This window comes from Podarcis melisellensis, assembly GCF_964234715.1.
Source record: "Podarcis melisellensis genome assembly, chromosome: 3".
NCBI classification, from domain to species: domain Eukaryota; kingdom Metazoa; phylum Chordata; class Lepidosauria; order Squamata; family Lacertidae; genus Podarcis; species Podarcis melisellensis.
In genome coordinates this window covers 32,138,104-32,164,885 of record NC_138530.1, presented here as the reverse complement: position 1 = coordinate 32,164,885, position 26,782 = coordinate 32,138,104, and the positions used below count along the sequence as shown (strand labels likewise).

General features: G+C 38.2%; 1 protein-coding gene across 4 annotated transcripts in view; it reads left to right on the top strand.

The window, feature by feature from the left end:
- CDC42BPA (CDC42 binding protein kinase alpha) overlaps positions 1-26,782 on the top strand; it is a 165,230-nt gene that overhangs the window by 49,241 nt on the left and 89,207 nt on the right. For all 4 annotated transcript variants that reach the window (XM_081903652.1, XM_081903651.1, XM_081903650.1 and 1 more), the window contains exons 3-6: positions 5,561-5,644; positions 8,812-8,907; positions 9,553-9,701; positions 26,670-26,763. In XM_081903652.1, coding sequence (XP_081759778.1) covers positions 5,561-5,644; positions 8,812-8,907; positions 9,553-9,701; positions 26,670-26,763 — 423 coding nt within the window. The remainder of the gene's footprint in view (positions 1-5,560; positions 5,645-8,811; positions 8,908-9,552; positions 9,702-26,669; positions 26,764-26,782) is intronic.

The following is a 26,782-nucleotide window of genomic DNA, read 5'->3' as shown; positions in this document are numbered from 1 at the left end:
TTTTGCAGAGAAGGGATGAAATAGTGTAATTGTCACTTTGATTTTGTTTCTCTTTGCTGTTTAACTGCTGGTTAGAGAGCTTTTGAAGGTTGTGAAGTAAGTGTGTGTGTGTGTGTGTGTGTGTGTGTGTGTGTGTGTATCCTCAGTCTTGTTTCCAAGCTCCTTTTCCCATGTACTTTTCAATTCTGTTAGGGGCCCGTCAGTAGTGTCTGTCAGTGCCCTATATATATTAGCCAACAGTCCTTTCCCAGATTGCCCTCTACTGTATTAGCAAAATGGCCTCAAACCTTGTGAGGCCCAGACCCAAGCATCTCAGGTCCACCCAGAGCTGTTCCTGGGCGACCGGCATATTATTCTTATAAAAATCTCTAAGCTTGAAATAATGAGGAGCAGATGGGAGACACCCCATGTTTGAAAGGTGTTGAGAATAAAGTGATTTTTCGTAGTACTGCCATGTTCTCATTCCAAAAAGGTGTGGACCTTGGTTCAGCAATACCTTCTACAGTGTGGTCCGATGTTTACAAGATTTTTAAATCATGAAACAAAGTTGGCGGAATTGGAATGCTTCATAGTACAAGTCAGTATTGGGCAATCCCCACCCCCTCATCTGATTTTGTGTATTTTGTGTATAGAATTTAAAGTGGTATAATTATTTAAAATCTTCTGCCAGCACTTGAGAGTAGATTGATAGAAGGGAGATGCGGAGGATCCTAGCCAATATGATTGATCCCTCAGCTTATTTCTTTAGCTTTCCAAGAATTTTGGCCAGAAATGAGAATCGATTTGTGTTGGGAGAAGTGAGCATAAGAATATGTTCCCATAGCACCTGCAATGAAAATAATTCTGCCCATTGGATCCCACTAGATTGTATGTACTTGAAATTTATATTCTCTACTTTCCTGAAAAACTCCAGTTTGTAACCATCTTAGCAGGCACATTTAATTAAATCCTGCACACGAAAAAAATAAGAATTTTTGTCCAATAATTACCGTACTACTCTTGTTTCTGGAAAGTTATGGGTCTTTAGCCAACAATCCAGCTCCCTTATCTCATACTGTATTGTGTTCCTTGTTTCTAAGTACGTGATCTTAGCAATTATCATGGTAAATGTACATAGAGGCAAACAGAAGTTTATTAATTTCCCACTTGTCCTCCTTTGTCTATAAGCAGATTGTGTGTAATGTAAAAGGCATGTGGGTTGCATAACCAGACATTTTGGATTGTGGTTCTAATGCTTTATTTAGTTGCATATCAGTATGCTTTTTAATTGTTGTAGCAACCAATTGGTATGTACTTTTGTTCTGAAAATGCAGAAAAACTTAAGTCTAAATATTTAATTATTATTTTTGGTGATTTAAATCAGTCCATTCTGACATATTAGGACATTCTCACTTTAAACCACTTTTAGAACAAGAAGAGTTTTATCCTTGCACTATAAATTTGGATTTAAGTCAGACTATTTTGAATTGCTTTTCCATTGTCATTCTCATTTCTGCTTGTTTTCTTTCTTTGTTTACCCATGTTGCCATTTGCCTGTTGCCTTTTAGGTTCCCATAAAGCCACAGCACTGTTGAAATAAAAAAACTGTTAAAATTACAATAAAAATGTCTTCACGAAGAAAGGAGAAAACATTCCAGTGCTTTTATTTTTCCACAGAAATCTTTCCTTTTCATAAATTCATTACTAATAATGAATTGATGCAAATAATTATTAGGCAAGCTTGATAGTTTCAAAGTTTTTAGCTTTGTTCACTAAATGCATAAGTAAAGGTAAAGGTAAAGGGACCCCTGACCATTAGGTCCAGTCGTGACCGACTCTGGGGTTGCGGTGCTCATCTTGCTTTATTGGCCGAGGGAGCCAGCGTACAGCTTCCGGGTCATGTGGCCAGCATGACTAAGCCACTTCTGGGGAACCAGAGCAGCGCACGGAAATTCCGTTTACCTTCCTGCTGGAGCGGTACCTATTTATCTACTTGCACTTTGACATGCTTTCGAACTGCTAGGTTGGCAGGAGCAGGGACTGAGCAATGGGAGCTCACCCTTTTGCGGGGATTTGAACTGCCAACCTTTTGATGGGCAAGTCCTAGGCTCTGTGGTTTAACCCACAGCGCCACCCGTGCCCCTTGCATAAGTAAAAAAAACATGCAAAATTGGCTGTTCTCTAAGCAATAAGACAATTTTCTGATGCAAACTGAAAATGTTCCAATTTAAATTTTCTGAAAACCTCACATCACTAGTGAAACCTGAAAAGAATTGCACCCTGTCTGATTGATCACTTGCTTCCCTCTTTTTTGTCTTTGCCCTCCTAGAACACAAAATAAAACTACTGTAGATCATTTTCAGAAATAGCCTTTTCTTTGTTTTACTTGGGGAAGCTTTGCCTGCTTGCTTGTGATTGGCGTGTTGAAGTATCTTACAGTTCATATGTAACTTATTAAAAATAACTTTAGTATCTGTTTCAAGTATAAGAGCTAGTTATAAGATGCTGTTTATTTTCATTTTAAAACAACCTCCTGTTTTTCTTGCTTGCTTTATCTTGAATCTCATGTATAAAGAACTTTAATTTGAACCTTGGATTTCACCAAGGATTTTGCTAAGTTAGAATCTGCCTTGTCTGCTTGCCAGACGTTGCTCCATACTTTTGAGAGAAAATAAGAGGAAGGTATGGATTGGACCATTGCCTGGCCGGACCAGAAAGCTTGCAAATTTCCACAGTCCTCTTGTGCCTCCCAGTTTGGGAGTAAAATAAGAGGTAGGTTAGCCAGTTAATGAATTTACAAAGGAAGGAATAGGTGGAAATAAGTTCATCGTTCTTAATTTTTTTAAACAGGATTTAAAACCAGTTTCACATTCTGAGTTCAAATGCTGGATTAAGAGTGATCTCTGGTTAGTTGGCAGGATCACGTAGTGTACTTATGTTTAGGAGGAGAGAGGTTAGGGGAAGAGCACACAGTACCATAGCCAGCTCCTGCTTCCTAAGTCAAATTCATTGTTACCAGTAATTCTGAACCAAATTTCATGCAGCCTGAGAGTGTCAGTTTAGTATTGCTTCCAGAATGGCTTAAGTTAAGAAGGTTTCAGGACCTCTTGTCAGTTTAGCTAGTCCAGCACGTCTTTCACAATGTAACATACATTTTATCACATAAAGGTAAAAGTACCCCTGCCTGTACGGGCCAATCTTGACAGACTCTAGGGTTGTGCGCTCATCTCACTCTAGAGGCCGGGAGCCAGCGCTGTCCGCAGACACTTCCGGGTCACGTGGCCAGCGTGACGAACCTGCTCCGGCGAACCGGCACCAGAGCAGCACACGGAAACGCTGTTTACCTTCCCGCTATAAAGCGGTACCTATTTATCTACTTGCACTTAAGGGTGCTTTCGAACTGCTAGGTGGGCAGGAGCTGGGACCAAACGACGGGAGCTCACCCCGCCGCTGGGATTCGAACCGCCGACCATGCGATCGGCAAGTCCTAGGTGCTGAGGTTTTACCCACAGCGCCACCCGCGTCACATACATTGATCACATGTATTTATCACATACATTGATATAAAATATGTGTTTAAATGTGATTGTTTTTAGCAGATTACTCCAGAATTTGTGAACACATACAAAGTGGTATGAAAATTAACTGATGTGTCCATCTCTATGTTTTGTAAATGTACACAAAACAGTAAACGGGGAAAATTCATGTACAACCAACATTACTTTTAACTGTGCCATAACATAAACTATGAAAAGAAAATAATCTTCTTCTGAGGATTACTTTCACCTTAACTGTGCCCTAATAAATTGCTATGGTGACCTCTAGAGAAGTTTTTAGATTTTTAGATGAGAACACTTTAGTTCTGATCAGTAAAACACTTAAGAAAAAGTAGTCTTATAAAATCTGTACCAGGTATACTATATGAGAAGTACATTTAACTATTACTAGTGGTAGGCACAAACATTCAAAACAAAGTTTAAATTAAAAAAAAAAATCTGTCCCTTCATTTTTATATATTCCTGGGTTCTATTTTATTTTTACAAGTGTAGGATTGTGGAAGAGGTCAGACTTAATTATTATACCATAGCAATTCTGGGAACTAATAACTATTCCATCCAAGTTTTCATGTTTCCTGCTTTATACTTTTATAAGAATTCAGCATTGGTGTATTAGCTTGAGACTTTGCTTGGGCTCATGAAAGAGACTTTCATCAAGCTGTCATCTGCTGCAGCATTAGTCCCACAAATTCATTGGATCACACCAAGAATGGAAGTTTATAGATAGATAGACAAGAGGGCAAGGTTCAGCCTTATTTTATTTTTGTCGATAGCCCAAAGGGAAAAATCAGATACAAATCTTTGTCACAGAGTACCGATGTGTAAACAGGTAGAAACAAAAATAATTGTTAATATTTTTTAAATTGATTGGGAGTTTCCTTCCCGAGTGATGGCAGTATGGAATGTGACTATTTAAAATGCATTCATCACTGAGTATTTTCATTTTGGGTGTGGCGTACTCCTACTGCTATGTGACAAGCTGTGATTAGGCTTTTGAGTTCTCGTTTTATGTTTTCTACAAGTTGAATAGAATTCTATTTATTTATTTATTTAACAGCTTTTCTGAACAACTTCAAACTTAAAAATCTTTAAGCAGCATCAAACCTTAAAAAGTATCATAAAAACAGATATAACATAAAAGTAAGTGTTATAGAATCAGGAATTTGGTGTTCACAGGGTCCCGTCTTGTGGGTTAGGGAAAACTTGTTTAGAACTAGCCTTGCATTCATGGCCTGGGAACTGCTTCAAGTGTGGTGGTTTCTCACACCATGAAGGTCACATCAGAAACCTCTGGCTATATATGGGAGTGGTCCATGCTGTGACTTGTTCTAGAAACTGGAGCAGTGTTGGCATAGGAACAAGCCACAGCATGGACTCCTCTCACAGGCCCCTGGGCTTCTGCTGTCACCTCAATGGCACAAGGAGGAGCCATGATGCAGTGGTTACCCAGGTAACGTACTGAAGGTCTTTCTTTTTTATTATGCAGATTGAGATGATAACTGAGACAATAGAATTACATATCCTGTTTCATTATGCAGGTGGGAAGAGGTCACTTCTTAATGTAGTAAATTATCTCAGTGATGCTTCTGTATCTATGAAATACACTCCCCAGGCAGGCAAAAATCTGCTGCTTTTAAAATTTCCTGTTATCATTCGTCTGTTTCTGTAGTTTTTAAACACGTTTTTACTTTTCTTGCATTTTAAATCTGTTGCTGCTATTTTTTTGTAATTGTTGGATCCTGTATCATAATTGCTGTTGTTCTAATCCCTCTTCCACTTTGTATGATGCCTCGAGAGTGATAGCTGTTGTGGTTATGTCATTAAGTACTTGGTACTGCAGCATATGTGAAATCTAAACATCTGTTGGTCCAAATTTCTTCAGTAAAATTTGAAGTTATGCAACCATTATTTGCAGTAAGATTGTGTGAAAATGAACTGCACTGGAAATGTATTGGTATATTATGAACACACTATAGATATAGATATAGATATAGATATATTAAAAACAAATTTTATCTTTTCAGGTTGCAGTAGTAAAATTGAAAAACGCAGATAAGGTATTTGCCATGAAAATATTAAATAAATGGGAGATGCTGAAAAGAGCTGAGGTAAGACTCTCAAGAAATGTATACTCAAGCTTCTGTTAAGATTATTAGTTTTGGCTTCCATTATTGAAATAAAATATCATGAAATAAATGCAGAACTAGATTATTTATAAACACAGAACATTTTGGGAAATAATGCCCAATCTAAAACATTTCCATTTCCAAAACTCCTTCTTCTTTGTATCCTTAATATTACCCTGCTTGCAAAAATGATTTAAGATATTTCCTTCAAGTTTTGACGTCTAACTTTTAAAATACAGATTTTTGTCTGCTAAGATGTTTTGATATGGATTCTGCAACCGGAGAAACCCAAAAATGTGTTTACAGAGTACCTTAAAAGCTACTAGGCAATTTGGACACAGTTCTGTGTTTAGAAATAATCTAGTTCTGTTTGCAGAACCAAACTTCCAGGCATAGGTCCCTTGCTGGGAACAATATGCCATAATCTGTATGTGCCCAAGAGTTTCTGTGACTGGATCTAAGCATTAAGCATATAGGTCTGTTCACTTTGGTCATATTACTGGATTGAGATATGTCTATAGTGCCCAAGTGTTCACCCCTGTGTACAGATCCTTATTTATATCAATGTACCAGTAGTATTTTGTGGTCTATTTGGATTTTGATCCTTAGGTGACAGATATTAGTAATGGTTGATGGAAACTCCTTATACTTTATGAATAGCATTTATTATTTGCATATTATAAGTAAAAAAGGAATTTAAAACCTGAGTGTCACACTTATAATTCCAGTATCTCCCTTGTTCCATAACCAAATGATATCAACATATGTGCATATACAGTTGTCTTAGACTGCATCAGACTAGTCAAATATTTTCTTTTCTGGCTAGTAACAGCTTTCTCAGGCAGAACCTTTTTCCCATCCAGCTTATTCTTTAACTGGAAATGCCAGGAAGTAAACATCAGATGTAAAAGCATGTGTTCTACCATTACAATGTCCAGGCATTGGATAGCAGAAGGAGAGAGGGAAACTATAGTTAGTTTCTCTCAAGATGCAATGGATGTCAAGAATTCCAACCAGCAGAACTTGTGGGAAGAGAAGCTTGCATAGAGAAAATAGTTCATAGGCTATAAATAGCCTTAGTTTAAGGGGAAGGTTGTTTTCAAACCAACTCTGTTATGATACATTCTCTTAGAAAACTATCTCTATTTAGCTTTATTTTTTACATACCACAATTGTTAAATTTTTGAAATCTAAAATACCTCCGAGTTTAAATAATAATGAGGACCTAGTGGCCTCATTGCCACATCATGGTGAACTATATTTAACTGTGGATGTAGATACTATTCCTGCTTGGATCCTCCCCTTGCTTAATGTTGGGGAATGTTTCTCAGCCTGAGAGTTCAAGGGCAGTATTCTTGGGGCAGCATGCCAGCAATGGCCAAGTACAAACCATGGCTTCACCCAGCAGTTTGTTTGTACTGAAATAACCACAATCCACAGTTTGGACATAGTGCTAAACTAGGGGTTGCCATTTGTTTCTCCCACACACTTGGTGATGAGTGAATTAGGAGCCATTTGCAGGTTCACAGTAGACCATTAACTAGTTTGCTGTGACCTGCCAATGAAGCCGGTAACTCAAAAAGCACTGCTAATATTTTTTAGATGCAAGTAATAATATGCATGATATTTTTATAATAAAATGCCACGATTAAAATGCCTACTTGCGGGGAGCTTGGATAAAAACACACATGAAGAAAACACATACTCTATAGCTACACACACATACACAAAGTTTTAACATGTGGAATGGCATGCCTTCCAGACCATGGTAGATTCTACAACTAATGAAAATTGGCAGTTTAGATATTTAGACTCCATCCAAATATAAACAGTGGGATGCAAAAATGCAGCTCAATTCCCTCATGTATACTGTAGTTCATTCCACAACTCTGAATGGTAGTTAGTATTATTTTAGAAAAAAAATACTGCTTTTGCTTCTAGTTAAAAATAGAAGCCTGAAACAACTGGATGGAGCAAGTTTAGCCTTTTGGGTATTGCATGCCAAAGGTCAGGATCCGAAGAGCTAGTTGCAGTGCAATCCAACGACTGTTTACTTGGCAGTAAGTCACATTCTGTTCGTCTGTGCCTTATGCCTATGAGGAGTCTTTAGGATTGCATCCCTCGGCTGAGTAAACATTGTACTACAGTATTGGGCTTTCAAAATTTATTTGTTTTTGCTCTGTTGAATTGTTAACTTGCTTTTTAAAAAACACAAACAACTTTGAGCAGCTGCCACCCATGCAGTATCACAATTTCCCCAGTTTCAAAGGCAGCATGCCATGGTAGAGGGCTGTTGGTTGATGGGTTGATGTTTGAAAAAGGCAACTTTACTTCCACAAGTTGGATATATTTCTGGGGAGTTAAAGCTGTTATATTTCATGAAGCATGGGTCTATCATTGGCTGTTGATGGAAACTCCGTATTTGTGCAACTAAATACTAGTTGCTGAGAGAGGGCGTGCTATGGGAGAGCAATTGCCTTCTCACAGCTTGGTTGTGGGCTCCCTTGAAAGAATCTGGTTGGCTCCTGTGGAAAGTAGGTTACTGGACTAGTTAGATTTTTCTTTTGACTCAGCATGGATCTTAATGTTGTACAAAGAGTATAAAAAACTTGAGCATTCTCATTATACTGCTGGTTTCATATTTGTACATGTCTGTATACAGTAACTTTAATAGTAATCATTCAGGGATCCCACCTTATCATAATTGAAAGCCACCTTAACTGTCAGCAGGTGAGAAGTAAACAAAGTTGTGATATTACTCATAGCCAACCCCAAATTGCTTACCTTTGGTTAGCGCAACTTTGCTGTGGTTAAGTGATGGCTTAGTTCAGGGTTGGGGAAAGTGTGTTCCTCCAGGTGTTGGTGGACTACAACCCCCATCATCCCTGACCTTTTGCAACACTGGCTGGGGCTCATGGGAATACAACAACATCTGGAGGGCCATGGCTCCCTCCCCCATTTTAGATGGAGAAAAATTGAATCTGCATTGGTACTAAAGATTAATACAACCTCTTAGTAATCAGATCATTACTCTTGGCTGCAGGAGAGATGACTTCCTTGTAATCCTACAGTGTTTCTAAGCATCTGTCTAAACATATTTGTTTCATTATTCAAAATAGTACCTAAAATATTATTTTTCTACCCTCCAGACAGCTTGTTTTCGAGAAGAGAGGGATGTGTTAGTGAACGGAGATAACCAATGGATTACAACATTGCACTATGCCTTTCAGGACGAAAACTATTTAGTGAGTGTTACTTCAATGTGCTCTTTAAAATTCCTTCATTTTTTAACTTTATTTATTTTACAGATTTATAAGCTGCTTCAAAGCCAGAAGCTATCAGAGTAACTCAAAACAAAATATATATGCTCTGAAAAAAATTAAGCTGTTCCTAAGGACTCTAAAAGCAATAAAACCATTTTTAGAATCATACCCTTAATATTTCATAAATTGACTAGGTCCTACTTCTGGATAAGACTTCTTAAACAGAAGCTTCTTAAGTAGCTGCCTAAGGATCAAGCCACTAGGTGGCTTGTCTAATTTCAACTGGTAACTGATTTCAGAGGACTCGAGCTGCAACACTAAAGGTGCATACACATCATATGTTTAAAGTATGTGGCTGGTGTGTTCCCTTGCAATTGGTAAGAGAACAAAATGCTGCAGTTCCATAAGAGACACTGCTGCCATAGCAATACAGTTTCAAGATTGCCCCAGCATTACATAACTTAAAATACCCTCTTTCTACTATAGAATAGAATGCAGTAGTTCTGCAATAGGAAAAGCACAATTACTGTCGCAGCACTGGTATTTCCTGCCCTAGTTCTGTTGTGCTTTTCGCATATTTGCCTTTCTAAATTTGTTATAAGTGCCTTCTGTTTTCTTTTTTCCTAGTACCTGGTAATGGATTATTATGTGGGTGGTGATCTGCTTACCTTGCTTAGTAAGTTTGAGGACCGGTTACCTGAAGAAATGGCTCGCTTTTATTTGGCTGAAATGGTAGTAGCAATTGATTCTGTACATCAGCTGCATTATGTCCACCGGTAAGTATAATCAGTGGAATATACGGATCTTCACTATTTTGATCTAAATCAACTCACTTTTCAGCTCCAGAAAAAAATGAGGAAAGTACTTAGTTGTTCTTAAAAGAATTACAGCACTGAAATTAGCTAGATGATTTTGTTGCTTTTTGTTATTAGTTGACTTTTTGATAAAACTGGAGGAAACGCTTTGGTGGTATTCAAACTTTTTTCATCTGTATGAATTTCACTAAATCAGTCCTTTGGAGGCTTGGCTGAAACAGCATTTAATATTATCCAGTAACATATGGAATAACAGTACTTGCATATCATTTGTGTGCTGTATAAAATTTGCTATGAAAAGTATGGTTTGTTTTTAGGATAGATGCTTTGCAGAATCAGGATTTGCATTTGGAATGAGACTTGAAGTTTGATTCTTGTATACGTCATCAAAGAGATCAAATACTGGTTGGTTTGTGTCCAGAAAATTAATGGATAAACTTATTTGTGCAGATAATTTACAAGCTAGTTTTGTCTCTTTTAATGCAGAGATCATCCATATAAGGGTTGTAATACTAAAGGCAGGCAGATATATTTCTATAATTTATCAGTATTTGCTTAGGTCTGAGATCTTTGAAACCAATTTCTATAAAAGAATAAGGACACGATCAATTCCTCCACAAGATCCATGCAGATAGCACAGTGTGAAATCTCTGTTTGAACTCATTCCCACCAGATAAGTTTTGTGTACCATACTTTGTCTCTTCCATGTGAACTTTGCACAAACTGCTGCTTTGGCGGGGCATCTAGCATCCCAGGTCTAAGATATAAAGATATAAATTCTACAATACTTTCCAGGGAGTAAGTCCTTCAGAATTTAGCTGGACTTAATTTTGAGTAGACAACATAGTTTTGTGTTGTATATTGATTGATTGATTGATTGATTGCTTGCTTGCTTGCTTACTTACTTACTTACTTATCGCCCTATACCCAGAGGTCCCTGGGTGGTTCACAGAACAATATGCAGCTGATAGATTCATAGAAGATAGCGAGCTTGTGGGTCTCACTGAATTAGATTGTGGGTGTGTTTTTAACAAATGGATTCTATTTGTGACTTGGCTATGAAGTTCTGAACATACTGGTTTTGAGGTTTCAGTGTTCCAATAATATTATAGTGTATTTATGATCTTAGTTTGGGCCTATGCACCATGTGTTGACTGTGCTGCTGTGTAACTTGTAAATAATTTTCAATTCTTGCTTATATAACTACTGAAATAGAAGATTAAAACCAGCACAGAAAGGACTAAGATTTGACTTGACATACTGCTGAAACTAAATTTGTTATAATTATAATGAAGTATTTTTGAAGAAGGTGGTTGTGGTTACTAGATTTACTGTGTTGCTTGTAGTCTGCAAGGAAAATATTTGCGTTAGAACAGTTAGAGGATTGAAAAGCTAAACGTGCACAATTTTGAGGCTGTTATCTTGTTCTACTCCGTACTTCATTGCTACTGAATGTCACTGTCTGAATATAATAAACAGTGACTTTATGACTGTAGTGGTATGTGCTTCTCACCTACTTGATGCTTGCTTTATGACTTTTATTGAGACTCTCCTAGACTGTGTTGCCCTAAAATTGCATCATTGCTTTCTTGCCTGTAACTTCCATCTTGCTATCCCATTTCGTTGAGGGTTTTCCTGCTAAATAGAGAGTTGTCTTCTGCATACCTTCCAAACATAGCTTGAGTTAACTGCAGTTAAAGGCCTTCATGTTCTGTGCCTTCCTTATGTCATTCAGGTTACATACACAGGACATTGTAGCATCCTCAGTTAATGTTGTGTGAATTCCAAACATATTTCTAGTTGACAAACTGACTCTGTTTCTTTCCTACGATACGTCAGTTATATTATCTATGTGTGTTCATATATTTTCTTACAAAACTGTCTCAAAAAGAAAAGTACTGTAATGGAATATTGATTTCTTGAGATCCAACACTTCAACAGGAACTACAGTAGCAGATTGGTTGTCTAAGGAAGCTGGATGATTACTTAACTGTGAAATTTCCTTGAATGTTTATTGAAGATTGCCATATTTATTGTATTGCATATTATGTTATATTTTGATTCATGGCGTGAACCAAAGTTATTTTGGTTTTGGTTTTGTTTGGAGGGGCAATACTAACCATTAGTGGTTGGTTGTGTGGTTCAATTCAAGGTAGGTTTACAACCTAAATAACTTGGGAGAATAGTAGAGATAGGTTAGGCTGAAGGAGCATTGAAATCAAAGTTGGTTAAATGGGAAGAGCAACAGCAGATATTTCAGAGCAGATGAAACTCTAGTGATCCTGAGACTTAATAGAAATACATAAGATGGCAGGAAGAAAAGTCAAAAGCTTCCAGGGCAGTAAGATTAAAAATGAAAAAAGGGAGGTAGCACATGGGACTCTGAATAGCTCTGTTGGTAGAGCACAGGACTCTTAATCTCAGGGTCATGGGTTTGAGCCCCACATTGGACAGAAAGATTCCTACATTGCAGGGGTTGGACTAGATGACTCATGTGGTCACTTTCAACTCTGCAGTTCTGTGATTCTAGAACTTTCAGGAAAAGGAGGAGGATGTTCCTAAGGAGCAGAATGTGCAGTTAGAGACACGTGGGAGAAAGTATGAAGAGAATAACAGGGCAAGTGAAAGTTGGTGGAGATTACTGGTGTGATATGTGTCAATGGTGTGATTGCATGGATGAGGTGGTGAAGGATTTTAGGAACGTGGCAAGGAAATTAAACATAGCAAGAAATGGCAAGCATTATGAGCAATGAAGTCTCTGAGAAATGGGCAGTGGCTTGACATGGAAAGGAGTGGAACTGAAAAGAGTGGATGCAGAGTAGAAAGGACTGTCCTTCAGTGTGTCAGCGTTACTGCAGTAGCTATGACTAAATTATTTGGGCCTTTCCATCTTGAGCCATCGTTTGACTGCAGTGCATAACATTCTGTAATATTTTCCATCTTCAAATGGTTAAGCACACCAGAGTTAGATTAGCTGTTAGTTAAATTAGATGTTTGCAGGCATGCTTCTTGTCTTGCTCATACTCCTTTCATAACAGATTCCCATGTCTTTCCTAGTATTGCTTGCAGCTTTTGCCAACGAGACTGGCTTGCCTGTTTCATAAATCTCCTCATTATATCCGAAATGACATATTTTATCACTTGGATTGCAGTTTACACAAACCATGCTTGTAAGGCATAGTTTTCTTTCAAAAATTAAAAACTGCAAAAGTCGTTAACTTGACCAGTCATTGAAATGTGACCCATTTCCCTTTTATTTTACTTGCAGCTGTAACAGTAGAAAGAAAAGGGGGGAAATTGTATGTGCCAGTGCTCTGTTCTAGAGGAAAGCCTGGGAACTTTTCCCTGTCTAGAGGAAGCATTTGACAAGATGACTATTTTCCAGTACTTAATAGAGGTGACAAAAACCTAAGCATGTGTTTCGAGAACTTCAGGTAGGGGCAGGGAACCTCAGGCCTGGGGGCTGATTGTGGACTCCAGTCCTTTCTGTTATCAGGGGGTCTTATTCTTTGTTTCCACTCTGCCTTAGCTAATTCTGTTTTAAAGGGGGATGGATCACGGAGCTCTTGTTTTTAAAAGTGTGTGAATAGGCTTAACATGCCTCCTGTAACTCCTGGATTAATTGAAATATTTAAATTAATTTAGTTGTTATCCCAGCATAAGAGAGTGACTTTTTAAATACTTCTTGGGAAGTAATGGTTCACAGAAATGAAACAATAGGAAAAGAAAAGAAAAAAATAATGCACAATACTTAAAACAAATGACTCACCCAAAACATCTCATAAAAAATTAAGAGAGCCAGAGGCTGGAGAACATAGTTCAATAGAGCTACCGCTGTGCACTTTGAATGAAAATATAAAACAGTCAAACATTTGATGTTCTTATTTTTTATTTCAATTAACCTTGATTAGTTTTCAGTTAACCTTGATTGACCCTTTTTTCTGATTCATTTGATTATCGTCTCCTATATAGTAACATTGTTATATGATAAAAATAAACATGCCAGATAATAGCTTCAGTCACACTAAAGAAGCACATATTTGGGAGGGCCTCCCCTACCTTTTTTCTTTCTACCATGCCATCAAAATTTTATTCCACTTGCACCTGGGTGGCATATTTGTGCTACCTTGGGTTCCATGACAGAAAAAAGATTGGATATAAATGTAATAAAAATGAAACTGATGGTCCATCAACAGTGTTTTACGGAATGCCACTTGAACACTATTATTTCTTTTATACAAGTTGGCCACAGTAGAGCCATAGAAAACCCTAGATCAGTCGAGCAATAAAGCAGATGGCATGGCAGTGAAGCAGCAGTTGAGTTCCAGCTATAGCTGTTACTGGGAAATAGCAGGGTTTTCTTACTGTAAAATTGCAAATAGTTAACTCTGCCTCAGAGCCCCTGTTTCATCATTTCAGTACTTTGCTACATTTATCTAATAGTTGTCCACAGTAGATTGCTAAGAACTGTTTGCTAATCTGTGAGAGCCACAAGTCCATTATGCTAGGCATCAGTTGCTTATGACAAAAGCACAAAGTACTCTTCTTTGGTCAAAGATTAAAAACTCCCCAGAAATACTTTCCATTTATTATTGGGCAAGCCTGTGCCTGTTAAAGATGGCCAAGTGACAGAACTGGGGCTCTTTTCCATACCCCTACATCATAAATAAATCTAGTGATTTATTTTTAGCATTTATTAGTCATCTTCAGAAATTTCCCAAGGCAATGTAAGGAAATTAAGCTTGGAATTTCTGATGAAATGTGATTATGTTGAGGCCAAAGGAAACCTAAAGAGCAAAGACAGAATTAGTCTGAAGCAGAATAGTACAGCTGCTTTTAACCTAAGAATGATTTTTGTTTGTGTTCTTAATAAATGGTATTCATTTGGAATATTACATCTGCTGCATCTGACATATGTTAAAAGCAAATTTCCAGTTTATTTATATTTGTGGTTTTCTATGATAATAAAATCCTATTTGTATAATAATACAATAATAATAATGTACAATACTGTTAGAGTTCAGAACTTGTGTGAGCAGAAAGCTGATCGTTTAGCTCCAGAACTCAGCAACCCATTTTAATACTGAGGGCTTTCTCAAGTCCTTTGGGTTCCCATTTTGTGAATACTAATAGAAAACAAGAATATGCAGCTGGCCACTACTTACATAGTCCATTCCAGACAGAATGAAAGCAGAGGGTCAGCATGCCACTGCCCCATAATGTCCTGAGCTTCAGTGACTTCAGAGGAAGAAATTGGGCTGAAATAGCAATGGATAATGTGGATACATATAGGCTGAGTTGTATGATCTCAAAGCTTGCTTTCTCCTAGAGTTATAACATCAGCAATTTCCTACTTGCCTAAACTGTGAACAGGACTATAGTACTTTGTTATGGAGGTTTAGACTAGGTAAGCAGACTAAGCTCAGAAGGGTCATCTACTATATGAAAGTGTGTGTGGGGGGGGGGTAATTTCCCAGTTAATTATTTTCCCACCCTGCAATTCCTCATAGGCCCTCAGTTTGTTTAGTTGTAATCTTGAGAACACTATGAACAATTTAGACCTATATGTTCAAATACATATATACCTTCTTTTCAAGAAAAGGAAGGAGGATAACAAGATGCATACTTTTCAAGCTATGCATGTTGACTGTTGATATTCCTCAAATTTTGGGTATCTGCTTCAACATATAGTCCAGTACAGTTTGCTGCTTCTCAGTCAGTGATTTTTCAAAGATTACACTTTTTCCTTTACCTAAGAGGGAGGAACGTGTGTAGTGGGTGTTCTGATTCTTTCCTTTTTTCAGTACTTCAGGTGACATCAGAAATAGTTTATTACCATTTAGTGCATTTGCACAAAGAGACTGTGAAACAGCAGGTGGAAAATTATCTGTTTGAGCAGACAGATCAAAAACGTCTGTCGTACTTCCTGGGATTACAGCTAAATTACCAGTGATGCCAAACCTAAATGTTGATACCTTGTCACTTTTAAAAGAAAATTGGACCTTTCCTAATCATGTAAATTATGATTTGCTCATCAGGAGTCGCATTTTTATGAGGTATATGCCTAGTTGAGCAACACATAGCTCGGCTAATTGATGCTAGGCTTTTCCTGATGTCTTTCAAAAGGGTTTGTCGAGAGCTGCTATTGATTCAGGTGCAGTTGTGTTTATATAGTTTAAAAGCTAACAAAAACATTTCAGAAATCTTAACAGTTTCTTGAGCAGCAGGAAGTAGTGATATTATCGCCTGTATAGTTCAGCTGCTTTCAAATAGCAAAACTGGCTAAAATCCAAGCTGCAAAATTTTAAGGAAGCAGAGTACATTGTGGTGGAAATATACCTCAGAAGAGGAACAAAGTAGACAGGACATCTTTTATGTCTTGTGTCACTGATTTAAAAACCAAGCAAACCTAAAAGACAGTTTAAAAGAAGGCCTGAGATTGGGACCATGACACGGTGAGATGAGATATGGTATTGCCAGGGGTGGAGGAGTGATTCTGATTGGGACTACATGAGGGCAAAAGGTTATATTCCCCTCCTTGCATCATGGTCCTGACCTACCTGCCAGGACAGCTGGTTTTTAAAAAAATCAATCTTGAAAGGGCAAATTGAACTGATATATAGAAGTTAAGAAGTATTTGGCTTTACTGAGATCAGGATTGCCCTATCTGCATCGGTAACAGGATTTTTATGGACCCCATATAAATTGATCAACCAAAAATCTTTGCTCAGAACCAGCCATCTAATTATCTACTTGTATTGCTTGGATTGTAACATTCAGGTTTTTAGAAAATTCATAACTTAGGGCAAGGTCATGACTCATGAGTACCAGAGAGCAATTTTAAAGAGCCTAAGGATGGTATTAAGCTGAGAGCAAGTGAGGCTGTACCCCACCACCACCCAAGGTTGCTGTGTATCCCCAGGCCTTAACAGGTTTGCTCCTGTTTAGGCTCCAGCCAACATGGGATGGGAATCTTGTACAGGGCTTACCGAATGGAATCTGGAGGAAGTGGGGAAGGAACCATTTTTTCCCCTCCATATCCTTCCTCCATTGTGTTACAAAGTGCTAAAGACTGGCTGCTTGAGAAGGACGGTTCTTCCGTCACACAGAACCTCAGTACATTCCGTCGCCTTGAACCTCAGTACATTCGTGGGTGTATATGTGTGTGCATGTGCACGGGGAGAGAAATCTGGACAGTGAAAAGGAGGAAATAAACTTTTAAACAATCCCCTTCTGAGACCTTCTCTGAAGCATGGGAAGAGATTATCTGTAACCATTTGGCACACATCCCACCACCCCGGACCGCATCTCCTCAATGGAGGGGTGTGTGTGTGTGTGTGTGTGTGTGTGTGAGAGAGAGAGAGAGAGAGAGAGAGAGAGAGAGAGAGAGAGAGAAGAGATACAGAGGAAAAAGAAAAATGAAATATTTTAACTTCCTCTTTCTTCCTGTTTAGCATAATGGCTGAAACCACTCTCTGAGAGACATCAGTCCATAAAGTGAATTAAGAAAACACCTCATTCTTTGCTCACCAGCTGCAATGAATGTTCTCACAGTGTATGTAAACACACACATTTCGGAAGTCTGCCTACTACTAGCCCTTTATAATAATTAGAATTCCTAGCGTGCACGTGTTTTACATGTATTACTTCTGTTGCGTGCAATGCTGAAATTTAATCAGCAATAGAGATTTATAATTACATTTGCATAATGGCAAGGGCTCTTACTTTTGAATTATTTCCACCTCAGAAAAGGTCACAAGCAGTCACTTACAAGAGGTTTGTTAGCTAGTTGGAAAACAAAGAGGTAACTAGATAATAAATAACATTGCTTAAAGAGTGGCAATGGGATTAACTGGCAAGTGATTCTAATTTTATAAGTAGCTGATATGCTCCTTATATAGTATTTAATGCTCACCAGCAAAATAATGATAAAATTTGCTTTAATGCTGTAATTCTTGACATAAGAAAATAAATAAATGGAGGGAAGGCAATATTTTTTAATCCTTTATTTTCATTCCTTGGATTTGATTTTTAATTATTATATTTAGTTCACTGAATGGAAAATATGATCTATTCTTAATGCTCAATTTTTCTTGGATTCTGAGTGTTGCTAACCTGCTTCAGAGGGTGAATTTGATTGGTTACCTTGCAGAAAACCATGCAGAAATGGAATGACCAGCTGGATAATCAGTGTCTCTTTGTGAGGGGCTTACTAACCTGGGTCAAACGATAGACACCTGGAATTAAAGAGTTATGAGTCGCATAATGGAACCAACTTCACTTTCGTTGACCCCTAATTTTCTTCATTTCAGCAGTATGATTAAGAAAGGTAGCATGCTATTACTGCTATTGTTTAAACAACCAGGAGTCAAAAATGGTTGCCAATCTGCTTCCAATTACCCAAAGATCTAACAGTAGATCTAGATCTACCATTTGTCTACCCCTGCTCTCTCTCTGTTTCTGGGTTTTCACTTTTCCATGAATATCTGCATGGGTTTCCCTTAAAATTGCTCACAAACTGTTTATTTCTGGACAAAGTAATTTGAAAGATAATGTGTTGGAAAATACATGTGGGATAAACATACTTGAATTATCTGACACCCCCCCCCCATCTTTCCTGAAGATTTTAAAATAGATTCTGTATAGCCCACAAGAGATTACAGGTATTAACGTTCCTAGTAGTTTGGATTTGTGATCTACTTAATCAGGTCTGAATTTCAACCCCCACCTGACATTATGCAGTGGGATATTTTCATCACTCCTTTCCTCCCTTTCATATATAGGTTACCTTATTAGCCTAGTCTTACTAACATGATGGTCTCTAAGTAGCTTATGCTCATTTTAACAGGGACTGTAATTAGATAATTGAATGTGTAGATTTATTTTGAGACATTTTCAGGCATAAGAAAGGTGTGTAATTTAGAATGTTTTATAAGAATATACATACATACATACATACATACATACATAATTTTATTTATATGCCACCTCTCCATACTTCAAACCATACTCAAGGTGGCTTGCAACATGAAAAAATACATAATTACAACATAGCCAAAGGTAAACAATAAATAGAACATAAAAAATACACAACCAAATTGAACAATTTCCATATAAATGATAAAATAGATACAAAAAAATAATATCAGTAAGAGCAGCAAAACCCCTACAATGCCCCAACCCAAGAGTCTGTTCAGCAACCTCAACTTTTGTAGCTGGAGTCAGTCAGGGCCCTCCCCTCCCAGACCCGGTGGAAAAAGGTCTGCAAATCATGGAGCAGGTCTCTCTGCCAAGATGGTTTCTGGCCTCTTCAGCATCCTAAACTTTTGTAAATGGAGTCAGTCATGGCCCAACCCCCCCCTGCCCAGCCAAGTAGAAAATATAAGAACTGTTGTAGAGCTGTACAGAAATGGTCTATTCAGTATGATATTCTTTCTCTTGGAGTGGCTAGTGCCACTTGCTTGGAAATGGATGTGAAAGAGACAGTGTCGCTGTGAATACCCTTTTAGCTTCCAGCATTTTTTAGCCTGAGAACTAATAACCTAGATAAATAATACTGAGTTTATTTAGGGCGCTCTAAGCCATTTTATTTGGACATTCAATAGCAGAATAATAGTGCTCCACAATTAAAACTTGGAAAAGCTATATCAAAATTTTACAGCCACTTTGCTCTGTAGTTTGTATTTCATTTCCCTTTTTAAACAAACTTTAAATAGCCAGGGCATTTTCTGTTCCCTAGAGGGTTTTGGCAGAGGTCTTGGCCACAGGGGTCACTATTACATAGTGAGTGGTTCAGCTAGTAGAGCATTCTGAAGGGTTTGCTTGCCTTGGGAAGAAAGGCCTTAGAAATGTTTTCTGTATTAATTTGTGGGGGTAGAGGCTTGCACATTAGCTACTGCGAAAATATCCCTTAAGAGACTAGGTTAAACTCACTGTGGACAGTGATGAGCTCTGCTTTTAGGCCATGATAACAGATGTATACATATATGGTACTAAATTGGGTCCTACCCTCCAGAGCAGGACAAAACAAGCGTGCTCCATCTTCCATGTGGCAGCCCTTTAGATATCTGAAGGGCTGTCACATGGAAGATGGAGTAAAGTAGAGAGGACCAGAGAACTCCATTTGGCCCCCAGGCCTGAGGTTCCCTATCCGTGATCCAGGCTGTCCTTCACTTCAAGTCTTCAAGCCAAGGCTGGACTGCCATCTTCTGGGAATGCTCTAGCTTGGACATTTGTGCCTAAGCCTGTCTGTTGTTATATTTTTAGTTGGGAAGCATATAAGATTATATATATATATGCAGCCTATATATATATATATATATATATATATATATATATATATATATATGCAGGTTTTGGTGTCCTCGGGTGTCTTCCCGTGTAAAAGTTGGGGTGTCTAGGCGACGTTTCGACGAGGTCTCACTCGTCATCTTCAGGCTGGTGCTTTCGGCTTCTTGTTACTGGAACAGAGCAGGATCTCAGTGTTTGAGTTCCTATAAATACTGTTGAGGGGGTGTGGTGTATAGCCTCCAATGTTCTGGGCAGAGAGGAAGTTCCCAGGCTAGTGTGCCTTTTCTTCTTTTGTTCCTTAATTACTTGAGGGATATCTTGAGTGATTTCTTGAGTGATATCCTGAGTACCACTTAGGTGGGTCATTATATATAAAATAAATAATAGGCTGCATTTTTATGTAACCTAGGTAGCAATTCCATTCAAAGCACATTAGATCTCCCATTTCGTTGATTTTGCACAATAATTTTTACTTTGAGCATACTGCTCCACTAATCCAAAATCAGAGCAGTTTCCATCTGACTTAAGCAGATGGATTTCTTTATTTACTTAAAATGTGAAGTTGCTCTAGATTGCAGTCCATAGTAAAGTAAATAGTATTTATTTGCTTTGTTTTTTTTATAAAAAATGGTAGCATATGACAACATACATATATTGCTGTATGTTGATATGGTGGTATTTATTTCCATTTTTTTCTGTTCAGTGGAATATGAAGCCTTATCCTATGCATGTTTATTTAGTCCTTTTGTCTTCAGTTGGATTTACTCACACGGAACAATGTATAGTATAGTATAGTAATATTTTTTTTTAATCCAGAGATGTTTTGATGTGGCTGTACTACCTTGCATCCCCACAAGTAAAATGGTAGGAATCGGTTCTTCTGTAGTCTTGTCTCAGTCAGTGCCAGTGTTTGTCCATTCTTCATGGAGAAAGGGAGTGGCTTTGCTAGTTGTATCAAAATAGAACAGTATAAAAGGTATCTGGCCTATATTTAGTTAGAAGTAAAAGAGGTGAAAGTCTTTCTAAAGACTGGGGTTACAGTATCAGGTAGCAATTTATATTATAACAGCTGAACGTATTTTGGATTCCTCTGTAGCTTCTCCTTTTCAGGATTCCTTTGACAGATGGTATCCACAGATGGATGTAACATTCTTAAGGAGATTATTCTTTTTACTCCTTTATCAGCCAGCAACTCCTACTACCACACAGTTCTAAAAGCTCTCACATGAATTAGCCTTATACTTAGCAGACTTTAATTATTTAATCTTTAAACCATGCTACAGACTTGTGTTAGTGGTATTAACAAGTTGTCTACAATACTTACATTTTCAATAACAAGGTTTGTATCCTAACCATGGTTGACTTACCAACCCAGCTTCATAGTATACTTCATGCTACAGTTTTTCTGATTGTTTTTCTGTCTTCCTTTTCTTTTCCTTGCCACTACCAGGTTTTCTCTTGGAACTCTGTTCAGTCTGGAAATAAATATTTACATGGGTAATTCAATTACCTTAATTCATTTGCCTACCTTTATATAATTCATAATCCAGAGGTAGGCAGTGTAGGACCTCTGGTTTACATTATGTGTTCCACTCCCATCCCTGACCATTATCAATTCAGATTAGGGGTTATGGAAGTTGTAGCCCAAAACATCAGAAGAACAGCAGTTTGGGGAAGGCAGTATAGACTTTGCATTGCCTGTTTCCCCTTTTATGATGTTATAGCAACACATCATGCTGTAGTCTGCATGTTAAAAAATATGTATTAATTTATTTATATGGAAGATTGTAGAAGCCAGGCATCCTATAAATTGCATTTTAGAATCTGCACCACAGTATGGAAACTGTAACTTGAAAGCCATAATCCTTTAAATTGCTGAATCAAATGGGTGAATCCTCTGGAGCATATTGTTGGTGTAAAATTTCCTTTGAGGAATGCAGAGCCTAGCTTGAAAGACAGCAAGCAGGATGGCTAAATCAAGAATAATATTGGGCAGCTGTACACATTTGAAAAGCAAGAATACTCCCACCCTTGCAGCCAGGCTGTATAGATGGCTGTTATACGAAATGCAGAATGTTAAATCACAGAAGTAAAGTAAAGGTAAAGGTAAAGGGACCCCTGACAATTAAGTCCAGTCATGAACGACTCTGGGATTGCGGCACTCATATCGCTTTACTGGCCAAGGGAGCTGGCGTTTGTCTGCAGACAGCTTCTGGCCAGCATGACTAAGCCGCTTCTGGCGAACCAGAGCAGCGCACGGAAACACAATTTACCTTCCCGCCAGAGCGGTACCTATTTATCTACTTGCACTTTGAGGTGCTTTTGAACTGCTAGGTTGGCAGGAGCTGGGACTGAGCAACGGGAGCTCACCCCGTCGCGGGGATTTGAACCGCTGACCTTCCGATCAGCAAGCCCTAGGCTCACTGGTTTGGATCACAGCACCACCCTTGTCCCTGTAAAACTCCTGCAGCCAATCAGAAGCCCCGTCGGACATCTGGGTTCCAAAGAACATTTGCAAACTGGAACACTTACTTCCAGGTTTGCGGCACTCAGGAGCTAAAACATCTGATTACCAAGGCATTTGGGATTAAAGGTACGACTGTATGGTGATCTTACATGATCACATACAGTAATGCTTTGAGTCAATTTAGGCTTAGATAGTGTGGTTATTTCTTGACTTGCATGTGAGAAGTTTTTAGAGCAAGGCAAAAAAATACCTCAAGGAAACTTCCTTCTAGCTCCTGCCTTCATAAAGGAGACTTGAGGGACAAGTTAAGGCTTCATAAAGTGTTTTCCCCCTATTGCTGCCATTTCCTTAAATTGGATTTTACAGTTTGATTGATTTTTTTTCCAATTGTCTTAATTGGATTTTATTGTTAATGGTGTTACATTGATTTTGTAAGCCACCTTTGGAAGTTTGTTAGTAGGGAGGCATGGTATGCATATTTTAAATATAATATTCATAAATTTTGTGAGACCTCATGTCATTTAACAGGAGAATGGTTATAGCAGGAATTTGTAGAGTACTGCCTATGCCCACATTGCTAATGTGAAGCTCTTGGCAAGAGTAATGGAATTATTTTAGGACTTTAGGGTGGGGTTTGTGTGGTTTCAGTTTGATAAACAGCTTTTGTGAAAATGACAGACCACATTTTCTTTCTTTTTTTACACATCATAACAAAATTTCCGTAAGAGCAATAATATGATCTTGTTTATGGTGATTGTATGGAGCACATGTTTTCTAACAAACTAAAGGAAATGGAAACTGCGTTTAACTAATGAAACTTAAGGTTTGCAAAATAAGTTTGTTATTTACTGTACTTTAAATTAGATTGGGAGACTTCTGAAAAATGCAATCACCATCTTGTGGAAACACAGAATGGAAACGGAAGCCCTGCAAATAATTAAACATTGTAATTCAGGATTAGCTTTGATTAACGAATGGCGTGCTAACCTCCAGAGCATTGGAATAGTATTCCATAATTGTTGCAATTTGTCATGTTTCAGCTGAAGATTATTTATCTCATTTCCTTACAATTGTCTACTCCTTGAGCTTTACAAATTGGATCAGCTGGTAACATGTTTACTAATTTCCCTTGGTGCTTGCTGCACCAAGTAAATTCAACTTGTTTCCTCAGAATGAATTTTGGTTACAATAGCACCACCCCTCTTTTATCAAACAGTATGGTTTTCACATGGCCTAATCAGTATTCATTGAGTTGACGTGGTGGTTGAATTTTGCAGTGCATTGCCCTACCTGATGATAAAATCTAAATGAGAATTAGAAAACAGTCAAGGATGCCACCGGCAACACTGACCTCTGTCCCTCTTTCCTTCCCTCCCTCCTCTGATGCCCTCTCACACCTCTGCTTCCCAAAGGTTTTCACAGCTGTTTGTTGCAGGAGCCTCTGGCTATAAGCTCCACAGGCAAATGGTGCCTCTGGGGCTGACCAGGCTGTGCTGGTTGCCAGGAGCTGAGGCAGCCTCAGAGTAAGCAAGCAAGCGGGCGAGGGAACCCAGCCAGCCAGTCCGCCTGCCCTTGCTGTTGGGAATGGATAGACAAGCAGTGGCGGGGCTTCATGCTCCGGCACCGGGGGCAGAGAGCAGGCAGGGGTGGGCTGGCACACGTCCCGGGGCGGGGTGCACCGCCGGCAGGGCGCCTAGCATGGGCAGGGGGCAGCCACGATGGAACCCCACTGGGATCGTGCTTCCTCCGCCAGTGTAGACAAGTCCCAGGCCCCTGTGGGGCAGTGTGAGGAGGCATAAAAAACCAACAACCATAGTGTAAAACCAGTGCGGTGGCAACAGGGGCAGTAGGGGAAGCAGGCTGAACATTTTTTTCTGGGCGTTTAGAGGAGAGACCTCGATTCTGAAACTAGGGAAGTGTAGCAGGATGGAGCAAGGGATGCTAACTGTTGGGAAGACTTTGCATTTCATGGTATGTGATGACATCTAGAAATGTGTAAAGGTACAGGACAAATACGACAAATTATTAGGAAGTGGTTTGTGTATGTTAGTTTCTCTAACTCAAGATACATGTACATTTCCCCTGCTGGGCAGTTTTCCAGGTCATTGATAAGGGATTCAAAAGTTATGTACATTATCTACCTCACTCAATTCTTATGCTCATTGTTACCAGACAAATGGATTTATAATCAGACTTGATATTCAACTAAGTTTTATGCAGAGTAGACCCACTGAAATTATTTAATATGACTAAATTAGGTCTATTAATTCCTATAGGTGTACTCTGTGTAAAACATACTTGAAAGCACCCCTGTGTTTTTTTGAGTCTGGATTTAAATCAGTTTTTCTGGTAGGAATAATTATAAATAAGCCACAACTTTTGAATCAATTATTCATTATGGATATGGGTGCAATAAAAGTGAACATACATGTAGCTAGAATTATAGGAATGTCTATATATAACCTTCATCTAACAAACCTTCTCATTATACTTCCCTCCCTTTCCCTTTTGTATATTAAACTAGGGTATTTTTTCAAGAGACTATTTTGTAAATGCAGTGAAACATGACGAGGCATGCATTCCCTGGCCAAGATTTGTACAGTGTGTGTGTGTGTTTTTATGAATAAACACCAGTAACTGAGCGCGCCCAAGGCGTGCGTATGTTGGCTGGTGAATGTATATCCCGTTGTGTGTTATTGCTTGCTTTGTTAGTATTTCAAATTCATAAAGAAAGCCAGATACCATAAAGCAGATACTTCACTATTTTCCGAATAAAGTCTGGTCAGAAGAATTTAGTATTAAGAAAAGTACATGCTTTAGGAACACATTTTATTTAATAACAGAATATTTTGCCAAAATGTGCCTTGAGTCACATATGTAATATCACATATTTTTCTCATGGTAGTATCAATCAGTATGTGTTTTACTTGAGATCAAAGCTTTCCAAACTGGGTGTTGTGACACTTTAGGGTGTCGGTGTGTTACACAAACTCTCGGAAAGGGGTTAATTTAAGCTCTGGTTTGCTATTAAAACTGAATTACTGTGTTGCGAAATGATGCATGTCTAAAAAGTGTGTCACCAACATGAAAAGTTTGGAAAGCTCTGTTTGAGATTACCAAAGAGTAACCACTGACTACTTTTAAATGATTCTATATTTCCTTGTTGAGTATTTATAAATATGTAAAATTTCTGAGATGGATTATTTCTGGTAAATAAGGAATAATCACAGTAAACAGTCTCTCTCCTGCCTATTGTACATTGTATAATCACCACAGCAGAGCCTATGTGTCAGGCCAAAGGCCCATCTAGTCCAGCACCTTGTTCTCACAGAAGCCAAACACACACAGCATTTTTAAACAGAGAAAAACAGTAATGCAAAACATCAAAAATAACTGCAAATGATTAAGCAAAAGGTAGACAGTATAGAAAGATGCTGTCTCTACCATAATTTTCTCTCAATAAATATTAATTTAAAAAACAAACTTCTCAAACTTGCAACCACACCTTTCTCCTGGCTATCTGCAATGACTATGCTTTGAGGTATGGGCATGGCTTTAGGGAACAGCTCTGAGCATGCTCAGAGTACATTTCAAGGCAGCCTTTCTAGGCCAATACAGTGAAAGCTAGTTAGCCCTCATAATAACAGTTGGGGTGCAAGGTTTCATCCTGGGATTGCTTTGAAGGGCAGTCCAATCAATTGCATGTTTTTTCTGCTTAGAAACATGTGGGAAGGACCTCTTTGCCATAGCTCTGATCAACCAGAAGGATGCTGCCAATTAATTGTGCAGCAAATTTTATTTAACGTTTTATTTTTTTAAAAAAATAAAAATAAAGCATTTATGGAACTGCAAGTGACTTCTGAAGGACTGCTCCTTCTAAGGTCGTGCTTATTGTGACACATGGAAGTATCATCTTTTTTCAAAAAATAAAAAAGCTGTTTAGAACTGTCATATGAACGTCATATGAAAATTTAAATGCACATTTAAATTGATGATGTATTAATTGATAAAATGCTACATAATTAGTTGACCTAAGATTTCTTTAATCAGATGATAGTCTCAGTTGTCTCCAAAATGATACACAAATAATTTTGAATGCAAAATGTTTTATTGCACTTGTCTCAATATAATGAAAAACAACATGGAATGACTCAAATAAATTTCTTTTATAGGGACATCAAACCAGACAACATCCTGATGGATATGAATGGACATATTCGGTTAGCAGATTTTGGTTCTTGTCTGAAACTGATGGAAGATGGAACGGTAAATAATAATAAAAACA